Source organism: Theropithecus gelada, chromosome 8 (assembly GCF_003255815.1).
Source record: "Theropithecus gelada isolate Dixy chromosome 8, Tgel_1.0, whole genome shotgun sequence".
NCBI classification, from domain to species: domain Eukaryota; kingdom Metazoa; phylum Chordata; class Mammalia; order Primates; family Cercopithecidae; genus Theropithecus; species Theropithecus gelada.
This window is the reverse complement of record NC_037676.1, coordinates 83,919,576-83,941,017: the sequence shown is the minus strand read 5'-3', so window position 1 is coordinate 83,941,017 and position 21,442 is coordinate 83,919,576. Positions and strand designations below refer to the sequence as shown.

The 21,442-nt window shown below is 38.0% G+C and overlaps 2 protein-coding genes across 3 annotated transcripts in view; both read left to right on the top strand.

The window, feature by feature from the left end:
• ZFAND1 (zinc finger AN1-type containing 1) overlaps positions 1-9,643 on the top strand; it is a 19,533-nt gene extending 9,890 nt beyond the window's left edge. Inside the window, exons 7-8 of one of the 2 annotated variants that reach the window (XM_025393933.1) lie at positions 7,874-8,008; positions 8,106-9,643. In XM_025393933.1, the coding sequence (XP_025249718.1) occupies positions 7,874-8,008; positions 8,106-8,276 (306 nt within the window). In that variant the 3' untranslated portion in view covers positions 8,277-9,643. Of the gene's footprint in view, positions 1-7,852; positions 8,009-8,105 lie in introns of both variants that reach the window. The other variant, XM_025393932.1, reaches the window with a different exon arrangement.
• A 6,413-nt stretch (positions 9,644-16,056) lies between these two features.
• Positions 16,057-17,490, top strand: SLC10A5 (solute carrier family 10 member 5). The gene has a single exon (XM_025393927.1). The coding sequence runs from the start codon at positions 16,116-16,118 to the stop codon at positions 17,445-17,447; it is 1,332 nt and encodes a 443-aa protein (XP_025249712.1). The 5' UTR covers positions 16,057-16,115; the 3' UTR covers positions 17,448-17,490.
• Positions 17,491-21,442: the final 3,952 nt, after the last annotated feature.

Below are 21,442 nucleotides of genomic sequence, written 5' to 3'. Positions count from 1 at the left end.
GGATGGTCTCCATCTCCTGACCTCGTGATCCGCCCGTCTCGGCCTCCCAAAGTGCTTGGATTACGGGCTTGAATATTTTTAATATACTTCTTTAGATGTAACAATATACTTTTTTGGTGTCTTTATTTTGATACCATTTCAAACACAGGCAAGTTACAAACATAGTACAAATAACTTTTCCATACTCTTTACCCAAATGTACCAATTATTTATATTTTGCCCTGTTTGCTTTATCATCTGCTGTCTCTGTCTATATGTACCATATGTATATGTGTGTACTTAATTTTTGATCCACTTGATTTATTACTTTCTCAGGTTAAAATGTCCTACTATGGATGTGGTTTTGCTAATTTTTTTATGTAACTCTTATGGTTTGTAGAGTTATATATTATCAAGTGCATAGAATTTCTTCATTGTTATATGTTCTTTATGAATTTTGCCTTTAATCCTATTTTGAATTATAGTATTGTTTCACTAGCTTTCTTTTGGTGAATATTTAACAAGTACGTAATTTTTTCATCCCTTTATATTTCAACTTTTTTTGTTGTTTCATTTTAGGGTGTCTCTTGTAAGCAGCATATAGCTGGACTTTGTTTTTTTAAAACCAGTTTGATAGTATCTCTCTTTTGTAGGTGAATTGAATCCTTTCTTGTTTATGGTGGTCATTGGTGTATTTGAACATATTTCTTCCATCATATATTTTCTTCTCATCACCCTTTTTCTTTGACTCTTTCTCTTTCCTTTTGTATTGAATTTGTTCTGATGGCTTAGAGACGATTGATTACAGTTTTCTTATTTTATTGACTACCCCTGATATTTTCCTTTTTTGAAATTTTATTTGATTTTTTTAAATTGCAAAGGTAGTACAAGCTTTTAACAAGTGTAACTATCAAAAGATGCATATGGAGAAAAAGCATACATACTCCTGTGTCTCATCCATTTCCATCCCATGAAGCAGCAGTTCTTAACTGAGAGCAGTTTTGCTCCTTAAGGGGACATTCAGCAATGTCTGGAGACATTTTTAGTTGTCACAGTTGGGAATGGGGTGCTCCTGGTATTTAGTTGGTAGAGGCCAGAGATACTCTTAAATTCATACATTGTAGAGGACAAGGCCGACAACAGAGAATTTTTTCTTGGCCTAAAATGTAAATAGTGGCAAAGTTGAGAAGACCTGCTCTTAAGTATTCAGTAATACTTACATTACTTTGCAATTCTTCTATTACTTGAAAGATAACAGTGAAAACATCTACAAGACTTACTTTGAGACGGTCTTCTAAAACATTTCATCCTTGCAACAAGTTTATAAGGTATGCACTATTAACTCTTACCCAAAAAGAGTAACATTCTATTAACATAGCTAGTAAGTGGAGAACTACGAATTGAAACTAGGCAGTCTGGTTTCACAAATCATCTTTTTCACACACTTAACAATATATCATAAAGCATTCTATAAGTTTGTAGATAAACGTTTTTCCCTTTATTATTAATGTTTGTGTGTGTATAAATGTAGACATACTAGAGATATATGTGGGTGTCTATATGTTTATACATACTTACATGTATAATATATACCTGTGTATTGTATCCATGTATATACATATATGTGTAAGTATGTATTATGTGTGTATATATGTGTGTATATCATTTTACATAAATGAAAATGTATTCTACTTGTATATGTATGCAAAAGCATAAAGAATATTTTTCTGTCATTATTTTATAAAAATGGTATCATTCATTTAGTCAACACACTTAAAAAAAATGCTTTCTATATACCAAGCCCTGATGATACAGTAGTGAATAAAACAGACTCCCTCCTGCCCTTATGAATCCAGAGTTCCTGGAGTTTATATGCCACTGGGCTGAGACATATTAAATATATAATAGTTCGTGTAGTCATTAGGGCTATAAATAAAACTAAAGCAAGTTTGGAGTAGATTATATATCCTTCTCTCATTAATGCCTAGTAGAAATTCCCTCAAGTGAGTTGGTGTGGCCCTAAATCATTTTCTTTACAAACTGCGTCCTCTTCTGTGGTGTGGGTGTACTGTGGCTTATTTTGTCATTTTCCTGTTAATGAGCATTCACTTTGTTTCCAGTTTTGGCTACTGTGCTAAGTAGCCTGTGTGGTACTTTTCTTTCTGTGAGATAAATTCCCAAGAGTGTGTTTGCTGTGTCAAATGGTATGCATATTTTAAATTTTAATAAAAATTGTCAAACAACTTTACAAAGAAATTACAATTCACATTTCAAATCAAACTTCATTGACGGATTGCCTATACTAAGCATGGTTTTGTGGCTCTAGTTTTTTAATCACCTTTAGTACTTACAACTCTTCTGAGATATATTTTTGTCCGAATTTCACAGATGAGTAATCTGGAGTTAAGTATTTTTAAGAGCACTAACTTGGTAAGAGCCTGCCATTCTAACCAGTTCCGTGTACTGCCTCTTGTGGCCAAACATGAGAGTACCCTTTTTCTCCATGGGTTCCAGTAACTGTTAGCATTCTTTTTAATATTTTACAGTCTGGTGGCTATAAAAAGATATTTCATAATTGCTTTAATTTGTATTTTTGTGACTATTATTCAGTTTGGACAACTTTTAATATGTTTTTTAGGCATTTGGAATTGCCCTTCTCTGAATTGTTATTGAGTAGTATCCTTTGGTCATTTTTCTTTTGGGATATTTTTCTATTTGTTTTGTTTGGTCAACTTATAGGAGCTCTCAGACTATAAAAGATGTTAATCCTTTATCTATAATCATTATTTGTAAATTGTCTTTCAAATCTATCAGTATATTGATATTATTTACATTTCTAATTGACATAGCAATATTTTACATTTAAATTTTCCAAGTTCTGTCTTTTCTTTCATTCCTGTTGTGGTTTTCCTTTGGGTTTTGTATGTTGGTTTTGTTTTGCATTAGCCTTTTTTTTGTGTGTGTGTGACGGAGTTTTGCTCTTATTGCCCAGTCTGGAGCGCAATAGTGCGATCTCAGCTCACTGCACCCTCTGCCTCCTGAGTTCAAGCAATTCTCCTGCCTCAGCCTCCTGAGTAGCTGGGATTACAGGCATGTGCCACCATGCCCGGGTAATTTTTGTATTTTTAGTAGAGACAGGGTTTCACCGTGTTGGTCAGGCTGGTCTCGAACTCCTGACCTCAGGTGATCCACCTGCCTCAGCCTCCCAAAATGCTGGGATTATAGGCGTGAGCCACTGAGCCTGGCTTGTTTTGGATTAATCTTTAATCCACCTGTTTTTTTGGTTAGCATATGATGTGAGCTAAGGGCTTAATTTTATTTTCTTCCAGTTGTTTAGGTAGTTTTGCCATCACTGATTATTTAATAAGTTATCTATGTTTTATTGGATTGAAATACCAACATATCACCTTCATGAAAAGTTGAACATTTTATTTTCTGTATATGGATTTATTTCTTAATTTTCTATTACAGTCTACTCATTTTTTACTCATAAGTTAATACCAAATTGATTTGGTGCAATAGCTTTATAAAATGTTCTATATCAGATCATGCAAGTCCCATCCATATTTTTCCATTTTTTCTTAGTATTTTTATTAGCATTTATTTATCCTTCTGAACGTTATGATTATTATATCCAGATTTTGAAAAATACCACTCTTAGGATTTCTAGGTTACCATAATGGGGCAAGGTTGTGAATAACAGACTTCAACATAGCCTGTTAAAGAAGTTAGACTCTTTAAAAGCAAAATGTGGAAACTGAGAGTATGATTATAAAAAGCAACAGATAACACAGCGTAGTCTTAGTTCTATGAAGTTAGGTGAAGTACAGTTCGAATTCCCAGCAGTATCTACTAGCAATTCTAGGCTTTCGGCCTGACTCAGAACTGTTCCTGAAGGATTCACATTGGATTTGCTTTATATGCTATACAATAGTTTTGGAAGAAATGACATTTTTATGACATTGTCTTTCTTCAAGGACCTTATATGTCTTTATTTATTCAGATGTTTTATTCCCTTCTGTAATATTTTATATTTTTCTTCTTTTATGTTGTATTCCTTATTTTCATTGCTACATATTTTATGGTTTTTGTTTAGGTTGGGAACAGAATATTTTCCCTACTTCTATTGCCAAGTACTTGTTACTAATAAAGAGAAAAAAAAATCTTGAGTTCTGTATACTCATATTATTCAGCTACATCATCAAAATATTATTAATTTTAGGAGTTTTTTTCTACTAGTGTTTTTCAATTTTCTAGTTAAAATTATACCTCATTAACAAATAAGAATAGCTTTAATTTTTTCAGTAATTATACTCATTATTTCCTTTTTCATACTACATTGTCTATAATCTCCAATATAATATCCTAAAATGATAATGGTGGTAACAGTTATGTGCTTACATTCTTAACGTATATAATTAAATATCAGTGTTTTTCTCAAAGCCTAAACTTAGTTGGTAGTATATCCTCCTGAATACGAGCTTGAAATGCTTTATCCAGTTGACCCTCTCCTATCCCATCATCTTTTTTTAACATAAAAATTAATAGCTATTAAAATTTACCAACACTTTTTTTTTTTCGTTTCTCCTTCCTTAGGGCTCACTTTTATTTTTGCTAAATTACATTCTTTAGCAGTTCATTCAGTAAAGGTCTCTGGTAATAAACTCTATCAGTCTTTTTGTTTGTTTGTTTGCACATGCCCTTATTTTGCCCTTACTTTTAGCTAGATTGTCTATTAAACTTTCTCATCACTTTAAATATACTTTGTCATCTATTATTGGAGGAACATCTGTGTCAGTCTTACTCTATGAGTAGTCTGTCTTTTTTGGTAGCTTTTAAGATTTCTTGTGATATTTTCCAATTTCTGTGGAATGTTTCTATGTGTGGATTTATTTTAATTATTCAGTTTGCCACATTGTAAATTTTGACTTTTTGGAAAATTGTACTCATTTTCTCTCTAAATAGTGCTACTTCATTTATTCTTTTCTGAATCTCTCGTCGACATACTTTGGGGATCTATAGTTGTTTTTGTTTTTTTTTTTTTTTGAGACGGAGTCTCACTCTGTCACCCAGGCTGGAGTGCAGTGGCACAGTCTCAGCTCACTGCAGCCTCCACTTCCTGGGTTCAAGCAATTCTCGTGCCTCAGCCTCCTGAGTAGCTGGGACTACAGGCGTGTGCCACCACACCTGGCTAATTTGTGTATTTTTAAGAGACAGGGTTTTGCCATGTTGGCGAGGCTGGCCTCAAACTCCTGACCTCAAGTGATCTGCCCACCTCAGCCTCCCAAAGTGCTGGGATTACAGTTGTGAGCCACTGCACCCAGCCTATAATTGTTTCTATCTTGTATCTCTTTATGCGGTATTCTGGATGACTTCCTCGTATCCATCTTATAATACATTAGGCCTTTTTATTGAGGATTATAGAAGCTTATCTATAATAAATTTTGAGTGTTTTACTCCAGAAACTATTTTTTAATTTTCATTTTTTGACTTGGATCTTCATGTCTTTTATGTTTTATTTGTGCCTATTTTGGTTTTATAACTTCTTGTTTCCTTTTTTATCTAATTGTGCATCCTAAATACCTTTTTTTAATGTCTTTTTAAAGTTCAGCTGTCTTCATTTGCCCATAATGAGTTAATCTTCAGTTTGTTTTGAAATTTCAGTTACTAAATTTAACATGTTCATCTTGAATAGGAGGTTCTTCCTATATCTCTCCTTCCTCTCACTCACAGATCCCTGTCTAGCAATTTTATACTTAAGTCAGCATTCAGCAGTAACTTTAGCTGCCCTTCCTGGAGCAGAGGTCCCACACACTCCTCTGCTTCCGAGCAGGGAGCCTGACCCAGGAGCTTTATACATATCTCCCTGTGGTGCTGTTACTTCCTCCTTACCTATAAGCTGACCTCCTCTTCTGGAGCCCTGAGAGTCTGTGACTCAGCCAGCCTATCATCTTGCATTTCCGTTTCATTTTTGATCCTCACACATATTTATCTTTTAAAAAAAAAAAAAAAGATAAGGCTATATCTTATTTTCTCTTTCTGTATTTATCTTCTTGCTACTTTGTTTTTAGAGCAAGTAATATTTGATTATAGAGGTGGCTTACAGTTTGAATTTCCAGTGATTCTTGTTTTTTCTTTTAATACTTGTTATCTGTAATAACACACCCTACTGTTGGATTTGTCTTCAACAAATCCAAATCCCTTAGTGCTGAGATGGGAATTGTGTTGAATTTATTATTTCTCAGAATAATTGTGATCTTTCCCCCACAACTTAGAGATGCTCCAGTTATGCCAAAATTTTTGTTTTAGCAAGAATTGACCTGTAAAGCCAGCACTTTTAAAAAGCAGTTTTTAGGAATCAGTGAAGAATAAAAGGCCAAGACTTTTGCTCCTACTCATTCTTTCCTGCTTTTTTTTGTTTGTTTGTTTTTGAAATAGGGTCTTACTCTGTTGCCCTGGCTGGAGAACAGTGGCACGTTCACCACTCATTGTGGCCTCGACCTTCTTGGGCTCAAGTGATCCTCCCACCTCAGCCTCCAAAGTAGCTGGGACTACCGGCACACACCACTATACCCAGCTAATTTTTTGTGCTTTTTGTAGAGATGGAGTTTTACCGTGTTGCCTAGGCTGGTCTTGAACTCCTGGACTCAAGCAGTTTGCCTTCCTTGACCTCCCAAAGTGCTGGGATTATTGGCATGAGCCATCATGCTCAGCCATCCATTTTTTAATTAGGCAGGAAAATACAATATAAGGAGAGGGCAGATAGGATATAGAATACTAGAGAAATCCTTTCCAAGTCCTTTCTTTCATTGATAAGGTACTTGGAGTTTGGAGGTCTTTTTCTATCTTTTTTTCTTTTTCTTTTCTTTTTTTTTTTTTTTTTAATGTTTCCTTGTTCCAAAAAGTCCTTCTGTCTAAATACATAATGAGGTCTTTCACACAAAAAGAAATGTTACATGTGTTAGAAATCTTTGAATTGCAAGTGACAGAAACTTGATTCCAACTAGGAAAATCAAAACAAACTTTTTCCCTCATATAATGGGGAATAATGAATTGATCTGGTCTTAGGGGATGAATAAATTCAGGAACTCAGATTATGTTGAAAGAGTTCATCTGTTTTCTTGTTATTTCTCTTTCTCCATTGACCTCATTTTTTCCCATTTGAGGAAACTTTTTCCATATTGGTTCAGGAATGACTGTGAGGTGACAGGGTTCACTGCAGGCAGCTCCAGGTTTAATTTGATAAAACTTAAAAAAATTAAGGAGTGGCCGGGTATGGTGGCTCATGCCTGTAATCCCAGCACTCTGAGAGGCCGAGGCAGGTGGATCACCTGAGGTCAGGAGTTCAAGACCAGCCTGACCGACATGGTGAAACCCCGTCTCTAGTAAAAGTACAAAAATTAGCCAGGTGCGGTGGTGCGTGCCTGTAATCCCAGCTACTCAGAGGCTGAGGCTTGAGAATCACTCGAACCCTGGAGGCAGAGGTTGCAGTGAGCCGAGATTGCGCCATTGCACTCTAGCCTTGGCAACAAGAGCGAAACTCCATCTCATAAATAAATAAATAAATAAATAAATAAATAGACTGCTCTTTGTCTCCTAAGCTATTGAACATAAAATCCCAGGAACAGACCCTGATTGGCCTAACTTAGGCCACGTGCCAGTCTTTGCACAGATCACCCTGGCCAGGGTCTTGGTCCTATGCCCATGCATTTATGTGTCTTTTTGGCTACTGTGATTAGTATTCCAAATAGCAGATACCTTGTTAGAGGGTAATTCTGCTCTGACCAGAAGAGGAGAGGAAGGGTTGGTACCAGACAAAAACTGATGTCTATTTTGTCTATGTAATGGTTGTTTTAACTTTTTCTTTTTACAGACAGAAAGAATTTACTTTCAGGTTTTCTTACCTAAAGGGAGCAAAGAGAAGAGCAAACCAATGTTCTTTTGCCACCGATGGAGCATTGGAAAGGCCATAGACTTTGCCGCTTCTCTAGCCAGTCTTAAAAATGACAATAACAAATTAACAGCTAAGGTAACATCTCGTTATAGTATTATTTCCGTAAAGGTTTTATGATGTTCCATTCAAGCGTGTTCATTTACTACAGTATGACTTACTTCTCCCTTCACAGAAATTAAGGCTGTGTCACATTGCTTCAGGAGAAGCCTTACCCTTGGATCATACTTTGGAAACCTGGATTGCTAAGGAGGATTGTCCTTTATATAATGGTGGAAATATAATCTTGGAATATCTTAATGATGAAGAACAATTCTGTAAAAATGTTGAATCTTACTTGGAATAGTCATTCAGCAATTCAAGTCAGAAATCACAAGGAAAATTCTATTACATGGTTAAGTCCATTTCTTTTACTACAGATACTGTTTTTGTAATTTTTTAAAGTTGCTTTTTAACTTATTTCCCCTTATGTCACATTTTAAATTATGAGTTTTCTATTAGAATTTTTTTGTTTTAAGTTTAACTGTGTACTGATCCTCAGTTATTAGCAAATTCTTATATTTAATTAGTTTTCATTAGGTTATGCTGTAGTGACAACAACAAAGGTGTATTTCCTGGTGGGTGATGTCAGCTGTTGATTGGCTGTGGCACTGCTCTGTGTCATCTTCTTACCATGATCAAAGGTGAAGGAAGGACTCTCTTTTGGGACACTGTCATTGTTTTAGCAGAGAGAGAAAGAGATTGAAATACACTTCAGTTTTCTCTTAAAAGATGCATGTATCATACTTGCTTTAAGCAAGTCATGTGGCCAAGCCTAGCATCATGGAGCCAGAAAGTATAGCCTTGCTGTCTATGTACGTCATGATGTATAAATTGATATTTGTACATGAATTATAGAAACTTAGAGGTCATCTTTATTCAGTCTTATAATTTTTACATGAAGAATCTTAGACCTAGGAGAAGAAAAGAATTTTCTTTCTATTACCTAACTAGATTGGGGCATATTTCTGATAAAGACTCACCTCTAGTGAGATTCATCTTTTTTGTTTGTGTGACTATATTACATATGAGAAGAAAGATGGGATAGCTCAACTTCATTATATACCAAAGCAAAACACATGCCAAATGGTGACTACATTTTACCAACAAATTTAGACGAGTATTCTTGACTAGTGTTTACTATCTATACCCCCAAAACTACTACTATATAGACAGAATAGAAATTATTTCTAGTTGTCCTTTTGTTTTTTTCTATTCTAATTGTCATGGACATATGTAGTGGCTATAGGTTTACTTAAAAGGAATAAACTTGGATTGCTCATTTGGTTTATTTCCTTTCTAATTCTTCATATTTTTATGTGAGGAATGGAGATAATTTCCAACTTTTATTATGTTCTTATGCTTTCATTCATTAGCATAGTTATTTGAGTTCCCATGAAATGTAGAGATTTGTCTCTAATTGCCATGATTAATACAATGAAGATGTGTATACATACAGGTATACCTTGGAAATATTGTGGGTTCAGTTTCAGACTACCACACAAAGCAAATATTGCAGTATATTGAGCCAGACAAATTTTTTTTGTTTCCCAAGGCATATAAAAATTAAATTATGTTTACACTATACTATAGTCTGTTTAATGTGCAATAGCATTATGTCTAAAAAAAGTATATACCTTAAATAAAGAATGCTTTATTGACAAAAAATGCTAATAGTCTGAGCCTTCAACCATTTGTAGTGTTTTTGCTGATGCAGGGTCTTGCCTAATTTCAATAGCTACTGACTGGGGCGGTAATTACAGAAGAAGGGGGTGGCTGTGACAACTTCTTAAAATAAGACCACAGTGAAGTTTGCCACATCGATTGACTCTTCCTTTCAGGAAAATTTCTGTGTAGCATGCAATGCTTTTGATAACATTTTTTTCCTGAGTAGAACTTCTTTCAAAATTGAAGTTAATCCTCTTAAACCCTACCACAGCTTTATCAACTAAGGTTATGGAATATCTAAATCTTTTGTTATCATTTCAACAATGTTCATAGCATCTTCACTAGGAGGAGATTCCCTCGTATTTTATTTATTTGTTTGTTTGTTTATTTATTTATTTATTTATTTATTTATTTATTTTTTCTGAGATGGAGTTTTGCTCTTGTTGCGCAGGTTGGAGTGCAATGGCGTGATCTCGGCTCACTGCAACCTCCGCCTCCCAGGTTCAAGCAATTCTCCTGCCTCAGCCTCCTGAGTAGATGGGATTACAGGCATGCGCCACCATGCCTGGCTAATTTTGTATTTGTAGTAGAGATAGGGTTTCTCCATGTTGGTCAGGCTGGTCTCAAACTCGCCACCTCAGGTGATCTGCCCGCCTCAGCCCCCAAAAGTGCTGGGATTACAGGCATGAGCCACAATGTCTGTCCGAGATTCCCTCTTAAGAAACCACTCTTTGCTCATCCATAAAAAGCAACACCTCATCCATTCAGCTTTTGTTAAGAGATTGCAGCAATTCAATCACATTGCCAAACTCTACTTCTACTTCTTGTTTTCTTGCCATTTCCACCACATCTACAAGTATAAGATCATGAATTGCAGATCACAATAACAGACGTAATCATAATGAAAAAGTTTGAAATATTGGGAGGATCACCAGACTGTGACACAGATACACAAAGTAAATGCATGCTATTAGAAAAATGGCTCTGGTAGGCCCGGCATGGTGGCTCACACCTGTAATCCCAGCACCTTGGGAGGCCGAGGTGGGTGGATCGCTTGAGGTCAGGAGTTCAAGACCAGCCTGGCCAACATGGTGAAACCCCGTCACTACTAAAAATACAAAAATTAGCTGGGCGTGGTGATGGGCACCTGTAATCCCAGATATTGGGGAGGCTGAGGCAGGAGAATCACTTGAACCTGGGAGGCGGAGGTTTCAGTGAGCTGAGACTGTGCCACTGCACTCCAGCCGGGGTGACAAAGCAAAAAAGGCTGCATTTGATTTAATCTGATGCAGCATAAAATGGAGCGCCATAAAATGTGCTATGCTTGCACTTATATGCAAAGTAGTGTAGCAGATACTAATTTAGTAGATAATAAGTACGCTTATGTTCCAATAACCCTTTTATCAGAAAGTATAACACTTAAATATATCCCCAGATACCAATAAGTTTTAATGACAACTAATACCGTAATGTTTATCACAATTGCTTGCACATACAAGAAGATCAACACATGGTCATGCAGTTGACTAAAACTATGCCAGAAAAATAATAACAAGGTTGAGAAGTGGGGAAGTAAGGCTGACAGGACTTGAGTTAAACCTAAGGAGAATGAAGAAGTCCTATCAATGATTAGATAGTAAAAAGGCAAGGCAGTCTGGATGGAAGGACTCATTAATATTAGCAGGCTTACTGGTGGTAAGTTAGGTGTGGTCCCAGATAGTGGAGCAAACTTGTCTGGTGGAGACAGGAGCTAGCATCCTTAGTACTGGGACTGGTGCCTACAGCAGGAGCCATCTCCTAAAGAGAACAAGGTGTGGGAGAAAGAAAAGACTCAGTTTCTAGTGCTCTATTTCTAAATTACTCAGCAGACAACTTTCTCAGGCTTTCTATTAGGGTTTTCAGTTGAGGATGCTTACAAAAATTTTAAAGATTCACTCTCCCCACTCCACTCTAGCATCTTTCCACCTGCTTGCAGACAAAATTTTAAGTAGGAAATCCACAAAGAGAGTAAAAGTGTTTTAAATTTACGTAAGTAGTGGAAATAACAATATAATACAAATGGGTTCTAGTTTAAAAAATCAGGCAGCAAATGCTAGGGAACTTCAAAGAGTTCATGGAAAAACTGAAAGATAAAAATAGGCCAGAGCTGGGCACAGTGGCTCAAGCCTGTAATCCCAGCACTTTGGGAGGCTAAGGTGGGTGGATCACTTGAGGTCAGGAGTTGAAGATCAGCCTGGCCAATGTGGTGAAACCCCATCTCTACTAAAAAGACAAAAAACTAGCCAGGTATGGTGGTGCACGCCTGTAATCCCAGCTACCTGGGAGGCTGAGACAAGAGAATCACATGAACCCGGGAAGTGGAGGTTGCAGTGAGCTGAGATCATACCATTGCACCCCAGCCTGGGTGACAGAGCAAGACTTCGTCTCGGAAAAAAAAAAAAAAAAAAAAGCCAAGTGTGGTGGCTCACACCTGTAATCCTGAAACTTTGGGAGGCCAAGGCAACAGGATCACTGGAGCCCAGGAGGTTGAGGCTACAGTGAGCCATGATCTTGCCACTGTACTCCAACCTGGGCAACAAAGTGAGACCCTTTCTCAAAAAAGAAAACAGATAAAAATACAAAACATAAACTTTATTTTTCAGCATAAGCTCCATCGAGTTTAAGACACTTTTGTAAGCAATGATACCATCCAGTTAGTCCATTCCACAATAAATGATGGTCCTGGATATTTAATCATGTTATTGCAGTCTTTGCAGTCTTTTTATTAACTAAAGAAAAATGGGTGCCCCTTTGAAGTTATTTTTTTTAAAGATTAGGAAACAAGAAGTCAGAAGAAGCCAAATTAGAACTCTAAAGTGGATGTCTAATGATTTACCGTCAAAATTCAAAATTGCCCTTGTTTGATGAGAGGAATAAGCAGGAGCATTGTCCTAGTGGAGAAGCAATCTCTGGTGAAGCTTACCTGGGCATTTTTCTGCTAAAACTTTGCCTGTTTCTAAACACTCTCATAATCTTTTTTTTTCTTTTTGTAGAGGTAGGTTTTGCTATGTTGCCCAGACTGGTCTTGAACTCCTGGCCTCAGTGGATCCTCCTGCCTTGGCCTCCAAAAATGCTGAGACTACAGGCATAAGCTACTGTACCCAGCCTCAAAACACCATTATAATAAGCAGGTTATTGTTATTTGGCTCTCCAGAAAGTCAACAAGAAAAATGCTTTGAGCATCCAAAAAAACAGTTGCTATGACCTTTGCTTTTGACTGGTCCAGTCCACTTTTATTTTGACTGGACCGCTTCCGCTTCTTGGTAGCTATTGCTCTGTTTGTGCTTTATCTTCAGGATTATTTTGGTAAAGCCATGTTTCATCTCCTGTTACAATTCTTGGAAGAAATCCTTCAGGATCTTGATCCCACTTGTTTAAAATTTTTATTGAAAGGCAACTGAAATTTTAAGTAGAAAACCCACAGAGAGAACAAAAGTACTCTTGTCTGTAGCTGATCTGGGTGCAATAGTTTCAGTACTCATCAAGTGGAAAGTTTGCTCAAGTTTAATTTTTCTGTCAGCATTGTGTAAGCTGAACCAACTGAGACATCTATGGTGTTGGATATTGTATTAGTCCATTCTCGCACTGCTATAAAGAACTACCTGAGGTCGGGCACAGTGGCTCATACCTGTAATCCCAGCACTTTGGGAGGCCAAGGCGGGTGGATCACCTGAGGTCAGGAGTTCGAGACAAACCTAGCCAACATGGTGACACCCCATATCTACTAAAAATACAAAACCTTTCTGGGCGTGGTGGCAAACGCCTGTAATCCCAGGTACTCACGAGGCTTAGGCAGGAGAATCACTTGAACCTGGGAGGCAGAGGTTGCAGTGAACCACTACAGCGCCACTGCACCCCAGTCTGGGTGACAAGAGCAAAACTCTGTCCGAAAAAAAAAGAATTACCTGAGAGTGGGTATTGTATAAAGAAAAGAAGCTTGACTCACAGTTCCACAGGCTGTACAGGAAGCATGTCTGTGAGCCTCAGGAAACTTAAAATCATGGCAGAAGGGGAAGAAAGCACATCTTCACATGGCCAGCAGGAGACAGTATGTGAAGAGGGAGGTGCTACACACTCTCAAACAACTAGATCTCGTGAGAACTCTATCATGGGACAGCACTAGGGCGATGGTGCTAAACCATCAGAAACCATGCACATGATCCAGTCTCCTCCCTAGATGTCCCTCCTCCAACACTTCCTCTCATTACACTTCTACACGAGATTTGGGTGGGGACACAGAGACAAACCATATTAGATATTGTCTGTGCTATAATCGCTGGTTCTCTTCAATGAGGGCACAAACAAGATTAATTTTTTCTTCACAAATTGCTGTGAATGGTCTGGTGCTGTTGGCTTCATCTTCAACATTGTCTCGTTTCTTAAAATGAGTTATCCATTTGTAAACCATTTGTAAACTGCAGATCTCCTTGGGGTATTGTCCTCATAACCTTTATGTGAAGCATCAGTGATTTCACCATTCTTCCACCCAAACCTCACCATAAATTTGATGTGTGTTCTTGTTTCAATTTTATCAGAATTCATGTTTCTCTGCTAAAAGAGCTCTTTTCTAAATGTCTTATCTTTGTTAGTGTCCCTCACTAGATCCTGTTGAGACATGTTATAAAAAGTCAGTTTATTCTGGTGCAAAAAAAAATTTGAAATTCACACTTTTTTATAACACATATTTTCCTTGAAAATTTTGAAGAACCCTTATATAGATGAATGATAGATTATCAAAGTTTTCCTAAATTTGTCAGGCTTTATTCTTCACAGTTTTCAAATGAAAGGGCTTGGAGAAACCGAAGAACTAAAAGGGTTGCAGATAGAGTCCTGAAGGGAAAGAAAAATTGATATACTCACATCTTCGACCTGGGCAACAAAAGTTATGAGTCAAAATATTTGGTCACATAATCGTAAAGATAAATTAGGTTTTATGACATTTTTGTTTTTTGTTTTGTTTTTGTCATTTTAAAGTAGGGACATTTTAACTGAAATATCAATGAATAGTCCCATTCCCTATTCTCACCATTGGTACAGTGGATCTTGTTTTTCTTAATGTGGTACATATTAATAAAATTTATGAGATCTAAGGTCTATTGCATTTGAAAGATTAACTAACATAAACGGTATACTTTTATAAAACTCGTTCAAATGACAAAAACGGTTTCACATTTTTGAAAAAATGATCTAAAATACTTAATATGAACTGGCATTACCTTGAACACATTGCATCATGATTACATGAAAGAGCTGCTGAAACGGTCATGTGTTTGGAGACTACTACATCTGTAAGCTTAATAGTAAACAGTTGTTTGGTTGGTTGGTTGGTTTGCTGCTTAGCATCAGGACATCCACTCCTTGTGTGGGAAATGTACAATTGTGTGAGTCTATGGGTTGAAACCCAAAAAGCCTGATGCTTTTTCTCATTCCTGGCGACCGAGGGATATGACCAAATTGGGTCAATTGAATGCCCTTGCCCCTAACTGTGAACAGAGACTAGTGTTACAAAGAAGGAATAAGAGATTGGAATCAATGCCAGTGTCTTTCCATTGCCCCATCGCGTCAGGGTCCAAGTATCCAGGAGCTGTGGTCCCTTAACCAGCCTGTACCTTTGGCCATGGCACCAGCTACCTACTTTCCCTATGTTCCCAAGTTATCTGGTAACCATTCAGGAAATTATTTTCCTACTTAAGTATACAAAAATCAGTGTCAGCTTTTGCTTGACAGATTCAATCATCCTTCAGAGATGTAGGAAAACTATCAGCAGCCAAGGGATGCTGCCAAGGCCAGTGTCTGGACTCTGCAGTTTTCTAACTTGTGATATTGGGTCACCCCACTAAGTTCCAGGAGAGCAGCAACTGCATCTGGCTTAATCATTATGGGGTGGCCAGCTCCCAACTCCATGCCCTAGGCAAACAGACATTCAGTGAATATTTATTTGACTTTGACTTGATTGAAGAAAATAGTAACACTTGAACTCTAGGTGTCCTCAGTATCTATTACAGATTTCTTGATCATGACTGCTTTAAATTTTTTTTTTTTTTTTTTTTTTTTAAACAAGAAAACTAATGAATGATGACCCTAAGCTTTAAATTCAAGTAAATAGAGGGCTGGTTTTTTGTTGTTTGTTTTTTTGTTTGTTTGTTTTGTTTTGTTGCATAAGCAGAAATGAGGAATTCAAGAGGAAGAGATTAGATTTCTGTTGTGATAAATCGAATCTGCTAAATGCCAGGGCTTTTTAATTGTCTTAATCACAAGTTAAACCAGTTGTGTTGCTGCCTAGATGGCTATATATTTGTTTAAAAGTACAACAGTCCCTCCTACTGGACTTTGATCCTGCAAAAGCAACTGTTATCTAACTCACCCTCAGACTGTCACTGGAACACCTGCATGAAGAATGTTCTTTCATTTTTTAAAAAAGATTTTGCATATATGATTTATGTCAGCTTTCAAAATGATTAGAAAACTTTTTATTTTTCTACTTTTGCTGCTTGTGACTATAGAAGAAGCAAGGATGTCATCTCTCAGTTTTCTGAATATAGAGAAGACGGAAATACTATTTTTCACAAAGACTGAAGAAACCATCATTGTAAGTTCAAGCTACGAAGATAAACAGCCTAATTCCAGCCACCTCTTTGTGAAAATAGAAGATCCTAAAATACTACAAATGGTGAATGTGACCAAGAAGATCTCATCAGATGCTACAAACTTTACCATAAATCTGGTGACAGATGAAGCAGGAGAAACCAATGTGATTATTCAACTCTGGGATTCTGAAGGTAGGCAAGAAAGACTCATTGAAGAAATCAAGAATGTGAAAGTCAAAGTGCTCAAACAAAAGGACAGTCTTCTCCAGGCATCAATGCCTATTGATAGAAATATCCTAATGCTTATATTACCACTAATACTATTGAATAAGTGTGCATTTGGTTGCAAGATTGAATTACAGGTGTTTCAAACAGTATGGAAGAGACCTTTGCCAGTAATTCTTGGGGCAGTTATACAGTTTTTTCTGATGCCATTTTGTGGATTTCTTTTGTCTCAGATTGTGGCATTGCATGAGGCACAAGCTTTTGGAGTTGTAATGACCTGCACCTGTCCAGGAGGGGGTGGGGGCTATCTCTTTGCTCTGCTTCTAGACGGAGATTTCACATTGGCCATTTTGATGACTTGCACATCAACATTTTTGGCTTTGATCATGATGCCTGTCAATTCTTATATATACAGTAAGATATTAGGGTTGTCAGGTACATTCCATATTCCTGTTTCTAACATTGTGTCAACACTCCTTTTCATACTTGTACCGGTATCAACTGGAATAGTCATCAAGCGTAGAATACCTGAAAAAGCAAGCTTCTTAGAGAGAATAATTAGACCTCTGAGTTTTATTTTAATGTTCGTAGGAATTTATTTGACCTTTACAGTGGGATTAATGTTCTTAAAAACAGATAACCTAGAGGTGATTCTGTTGGGTCTCTTAGTTCCTGCTTTGGGTTTGCTGTTTGGGTACTCCTTTGCTAAAGTTTGTATGCTGCCTCTTCCTGTTTGTAAAACTGTTGCTATCGAAAGTGGGATGTTAAATAGTTTCTTAGCCCTTGCCATTATTCAGCTGTCTTTTCCACAGTCCAAGGCCAATTTAGCCTCTGTGGCTCCTTTTACAGTAGCCATGTGTTCTGGATGTGAAATGTTACTGATCATTCTAGTTTACAAGGCTAAGAAAAGATGTATCTTTTTCTTCCAAGATAAAAGGAAAAGAAATTCCCTAATCTAACAATTAAAGCATTACTGAATTCCTACTCTGGGTGGGGCACTGTGGGAGAGTGAAAGAATAACTACAATGATACCTGCTCTTAAGCCACTTATAATCTAATTAAAAATCTGACATTGGGGGTAGAGAATACACACACACACACACATATATATGTATATGTGGGTGTATCTATATATATACACACACACAGACACACATATCCGTACATGCTAAGTACTCAATGAGTGGTGGAGATGATAACACGAAAGTTCAGAGGAAGGAGACAGCTTTTTTTTTTTTTTGAGACAGAGTCTTGCTCTGTCGCCCAGGCTGGAGTGCAGTGGCGCAATCTCAGCTCACTGCAATCTCCGCCTCCCAGGTTCACACCATTCTCCTGCCTCAGCCTCCCATGAAGCTGGGACTACAGGCGCCCGCCACCACGCCCAGCAAATTTTTTTTTTTTTTTTTTTTTTTTTTTGTAGAGACGGGGTTTCACTGTCTTAGCCAGGATGATCTCGATCTCCTGACCTCGTGATCCGCCCACCTTGGCCTCCCAAAGTGCTGGGATTACATGCATGAGCCACTGCACCTGGCCGGAAGGAGACAACTTTGCAACTGTGTTGGTTTGAGAATGTTTTGTAGGCTGTGATGTGAATATGATACTTTCAGTGGTCTATATGATCAATGTTAGATTTTAGGAAAATTAATCTGACAGTGAGTAGAGGGTGGAGAGAGAGGCCACAAGCCAATTTAGAAAGGTTTAGGGAAGAAGCAATATAGTGCAAAAAAAAAAGTGATAGCACTGAGAATTGAGAAGAGCACTGGCAATTGAATTATAGGCTGTTTCTGTAGGAAATGCATTCACTATAAAGAAAGAAAGAAGACAGAAGAGAAACGAGGTCGAAGAGCTGACCCTGTGTTGCAGGGTAAACAGTAATGCCTTTGGTAGGTTAACATGGAAGACAGGAGAAAGCTCAGCTCTGAGGGCAGAGATGCCACATTTGCTTTAAAACATACTCATTTTGATGTGCTAATGAGAGCTCCAAATAGAAATTTACAAATTCATTCACTGAGTGAGAATTTACCAAATGTCTGCTATATGGGTGTTCCTTCTTTAAATACCTAGGATATATCATAATCACTAAAGAAGTTTTCTATTGCTCCCTCCAAGAGGGAAGTCTCCTTAGGGAAGGTTGGAAGAGTGAGGAGCTGGACGTCATGCCAGGAAGCAGAGTTTGTGTTGCTGTCCCCTCCCGCCCACAACCACCTGGGCACAGCAGATATTCTTAGGTTTGGGAACAATGGCTGCAGATGGGACTGTAGTTTTAAAAACTGCCCCTTTGGGAACTCAAGGGCCATGCATCCTGTACTGAGGTCTCTGCAGCCATGTGAACTACCTTCACAGCATCAGAGAAAAGATCCTTTAGATTTGTGAGACCAGTTTCCAGCCCTGCTATATTCAAGCCTGAACACTAAGACTTCCCTGTGCACCAGCAGATGTTTACTTCCTTCACTTTCAGTAAGGCATTTGGAAGCAGAACAGCCTCTTCGGACTGAAAAATACTGAGTTACCTGAGAACAAATGTGAAGTAGACGTTGAGGTGAGGCCTCTTGGAAAAACTGGACTTCCTGCTCACCTGACATAGGAAGCTTGAAAGGTTTTAATTTGAAGGGATAAGATATTTGATATTTAGTTTATTTTACTTCAAACTGTTTATGCTGATTTTAGCAGTTTTTTCAAGTCACTGAAACCGTATTCATTTACATGAACTTAGATGACTGATGACTTTTCTGCCAAAACTTGGGAAATATTAGTTGGTTACGAATGAACACTTGTCAGCATGCAGTTGGCAATATTTTTATTTTAAGAAGATTGGCAATGAAGAACCGAAAAACTAGCCTTGGAAACCTTTTGTTTTTTTTTTTTAATTTAAGAAAATTAAAGTATCATTTGATAGGCATCCAAACCAGATACCTAAAGCATCACTCTTTTTTGATTAAAGACGTGTGTTGGTCCTTGTGAGGTGTGAGAATTGAGTCCAGTCCAAATCACTCGTCTCTATGACATTTCATTTGAAACATATTGGTGACATTTTGTCTTTTGATTAAATAAAGAGAAACACTAACTTCCTAAGCGAAAAGTCAAATAACTAACTTACTTTCCTGGTCCAGTTGTAGCTAGGACATCTTATATCTGTGCGATGCTTTTTGCACTATGATGATGTATGTACCACGATGTCACTCTTTCTTTCTTTCTTTTTTGAGATGGAGTTTTCCCTTTTGTTACCCAGGCTGTAGTGCAATGGTGCTATCTCAGCTCACTTCAACCTCCACCTCCCAGGTTCAAGCGATTCTTCTGCCTCAGCCTCCTGCGTAGCTGGGATTATAGGCACCCACCACCATGCCGGGCTAATTTTTGTATTTCTAGTACAGACAGAGTTTCACCATGTTGACCAGGCTGGTCTTGAACTTCTGACCTCAGGTGATCCACCTGCCTCGGCCTCCCAAAGTTAATGGAATTACAGGCGTGAGCCACTGCACCTGGCCAACTCTTTCAAGAAGAAAAAACATTTTAAGACCATAACTAGTCCTTGTGCCTCATATAATGTGATCTGATTGTGCCATATATTCCCAGTGTGTAAACTTTTGTAGGGCCAAAGAAAAAACTTCCCTTTTGTCCTCTGAAGGTTTGCTGAACATCAACCAACAAAGGCAGATAAATAGAAGAAAAGGATTTTATTTCATCATAGTTTTATGTGACTTGGGAGCCTTCAGAATGAAGACCCAAAGGTATAAGGGGGCAGTCCATTTTATGCTTAATTTCAACAATGTATGGACAGCTGTGTAGAATATGGTTGGACAAAGAGGGTATAATCTAATGCTATTAGATGGGGAAATCCAGTAAGACCTGTCTGCTTAGATTCTTCTTGGCCTCTCTCCATAGGACCCTCTTTGGAATGGGGGTCTTATGAACTAAACTCAGACAGGGTTAGTCATATAATTTCTTTGTGGTCAGATTTTACATGGAAACACAGGGAGAATGCTACAGTTTTATATATATATATATATAAATTTTATTTATTTTTTATTTATTTATTTATTTTTAGATGGAGTCTCGCTCTGTCACCCAGGCTGGAGTGCAGTGGTGTGATCTCGGCTCACTGCAAGCTCCACCTACCGGGTTCATGCCATTCTCCTGCCTCAGCCTCCCGAGTAGCTGGGACTACAGGCGCCTGCCACCACGCCTGGCTAATTTTTTTGTACTTTTAGTAGAGATGGTGTTCCACCATATTAGCCAGGATGGTCTCGATCTCCTGACTTCGTGGTCCACCCACCTCGGCCTAAAGTGCTGGGATTACAGGCGTGAGCCACCTTGCCCGGCCTAGAGTAGTATTTTAACGTTTTATGGCTGGCTTTATAAAAAAGGGATCCTGATTTCTGGGACCTGATGTGGGAAAGAGGAATTCTAGTTTCTGTGACTAGTCTAGGGAAGAATGTGGGACCAGAGACAGGAGAGCAAAAGGAGTCAGAAAAATTTTTGCTCCTAAGGCTGCTTCTGATGCCTTTATTGTGGGGTATCATTTTCTGAACCCCAAAACTTTGAACTCAGTGTGTTTCACTCTCTGCTCTTGCTGTGTGACCTGAGGACGAATCACTTAACTACCCTGAGCCTCAGTTTCCTCATCTGTCTGACAAAGCTAATCATACCTTTTTCAAGAAACTGTTAAAACTTTAAGGAAAATAATGCATATAAAAACACAATTCGGCCAGGCGTAGTTGCTCACGCCTATAATCTTTGGGAGGCCGAGGCAGGCGGATCACTTGAGTCCAGGAGTTTGAGACCAGCTTGAGCAACATGGTGAAACCCTGTCTCTACAAAAGAAACAAAAATCAGGCGGGCGTTGTGGCAGGCGTCTGTAATCCCAGCTATTCAGGAGGCTGAGGCATGAGAATCGCTTGAAACCGCGAGGTGGACGTTGCAGTGAGCCGAGATCGCACCATTGCACTCCAACCAG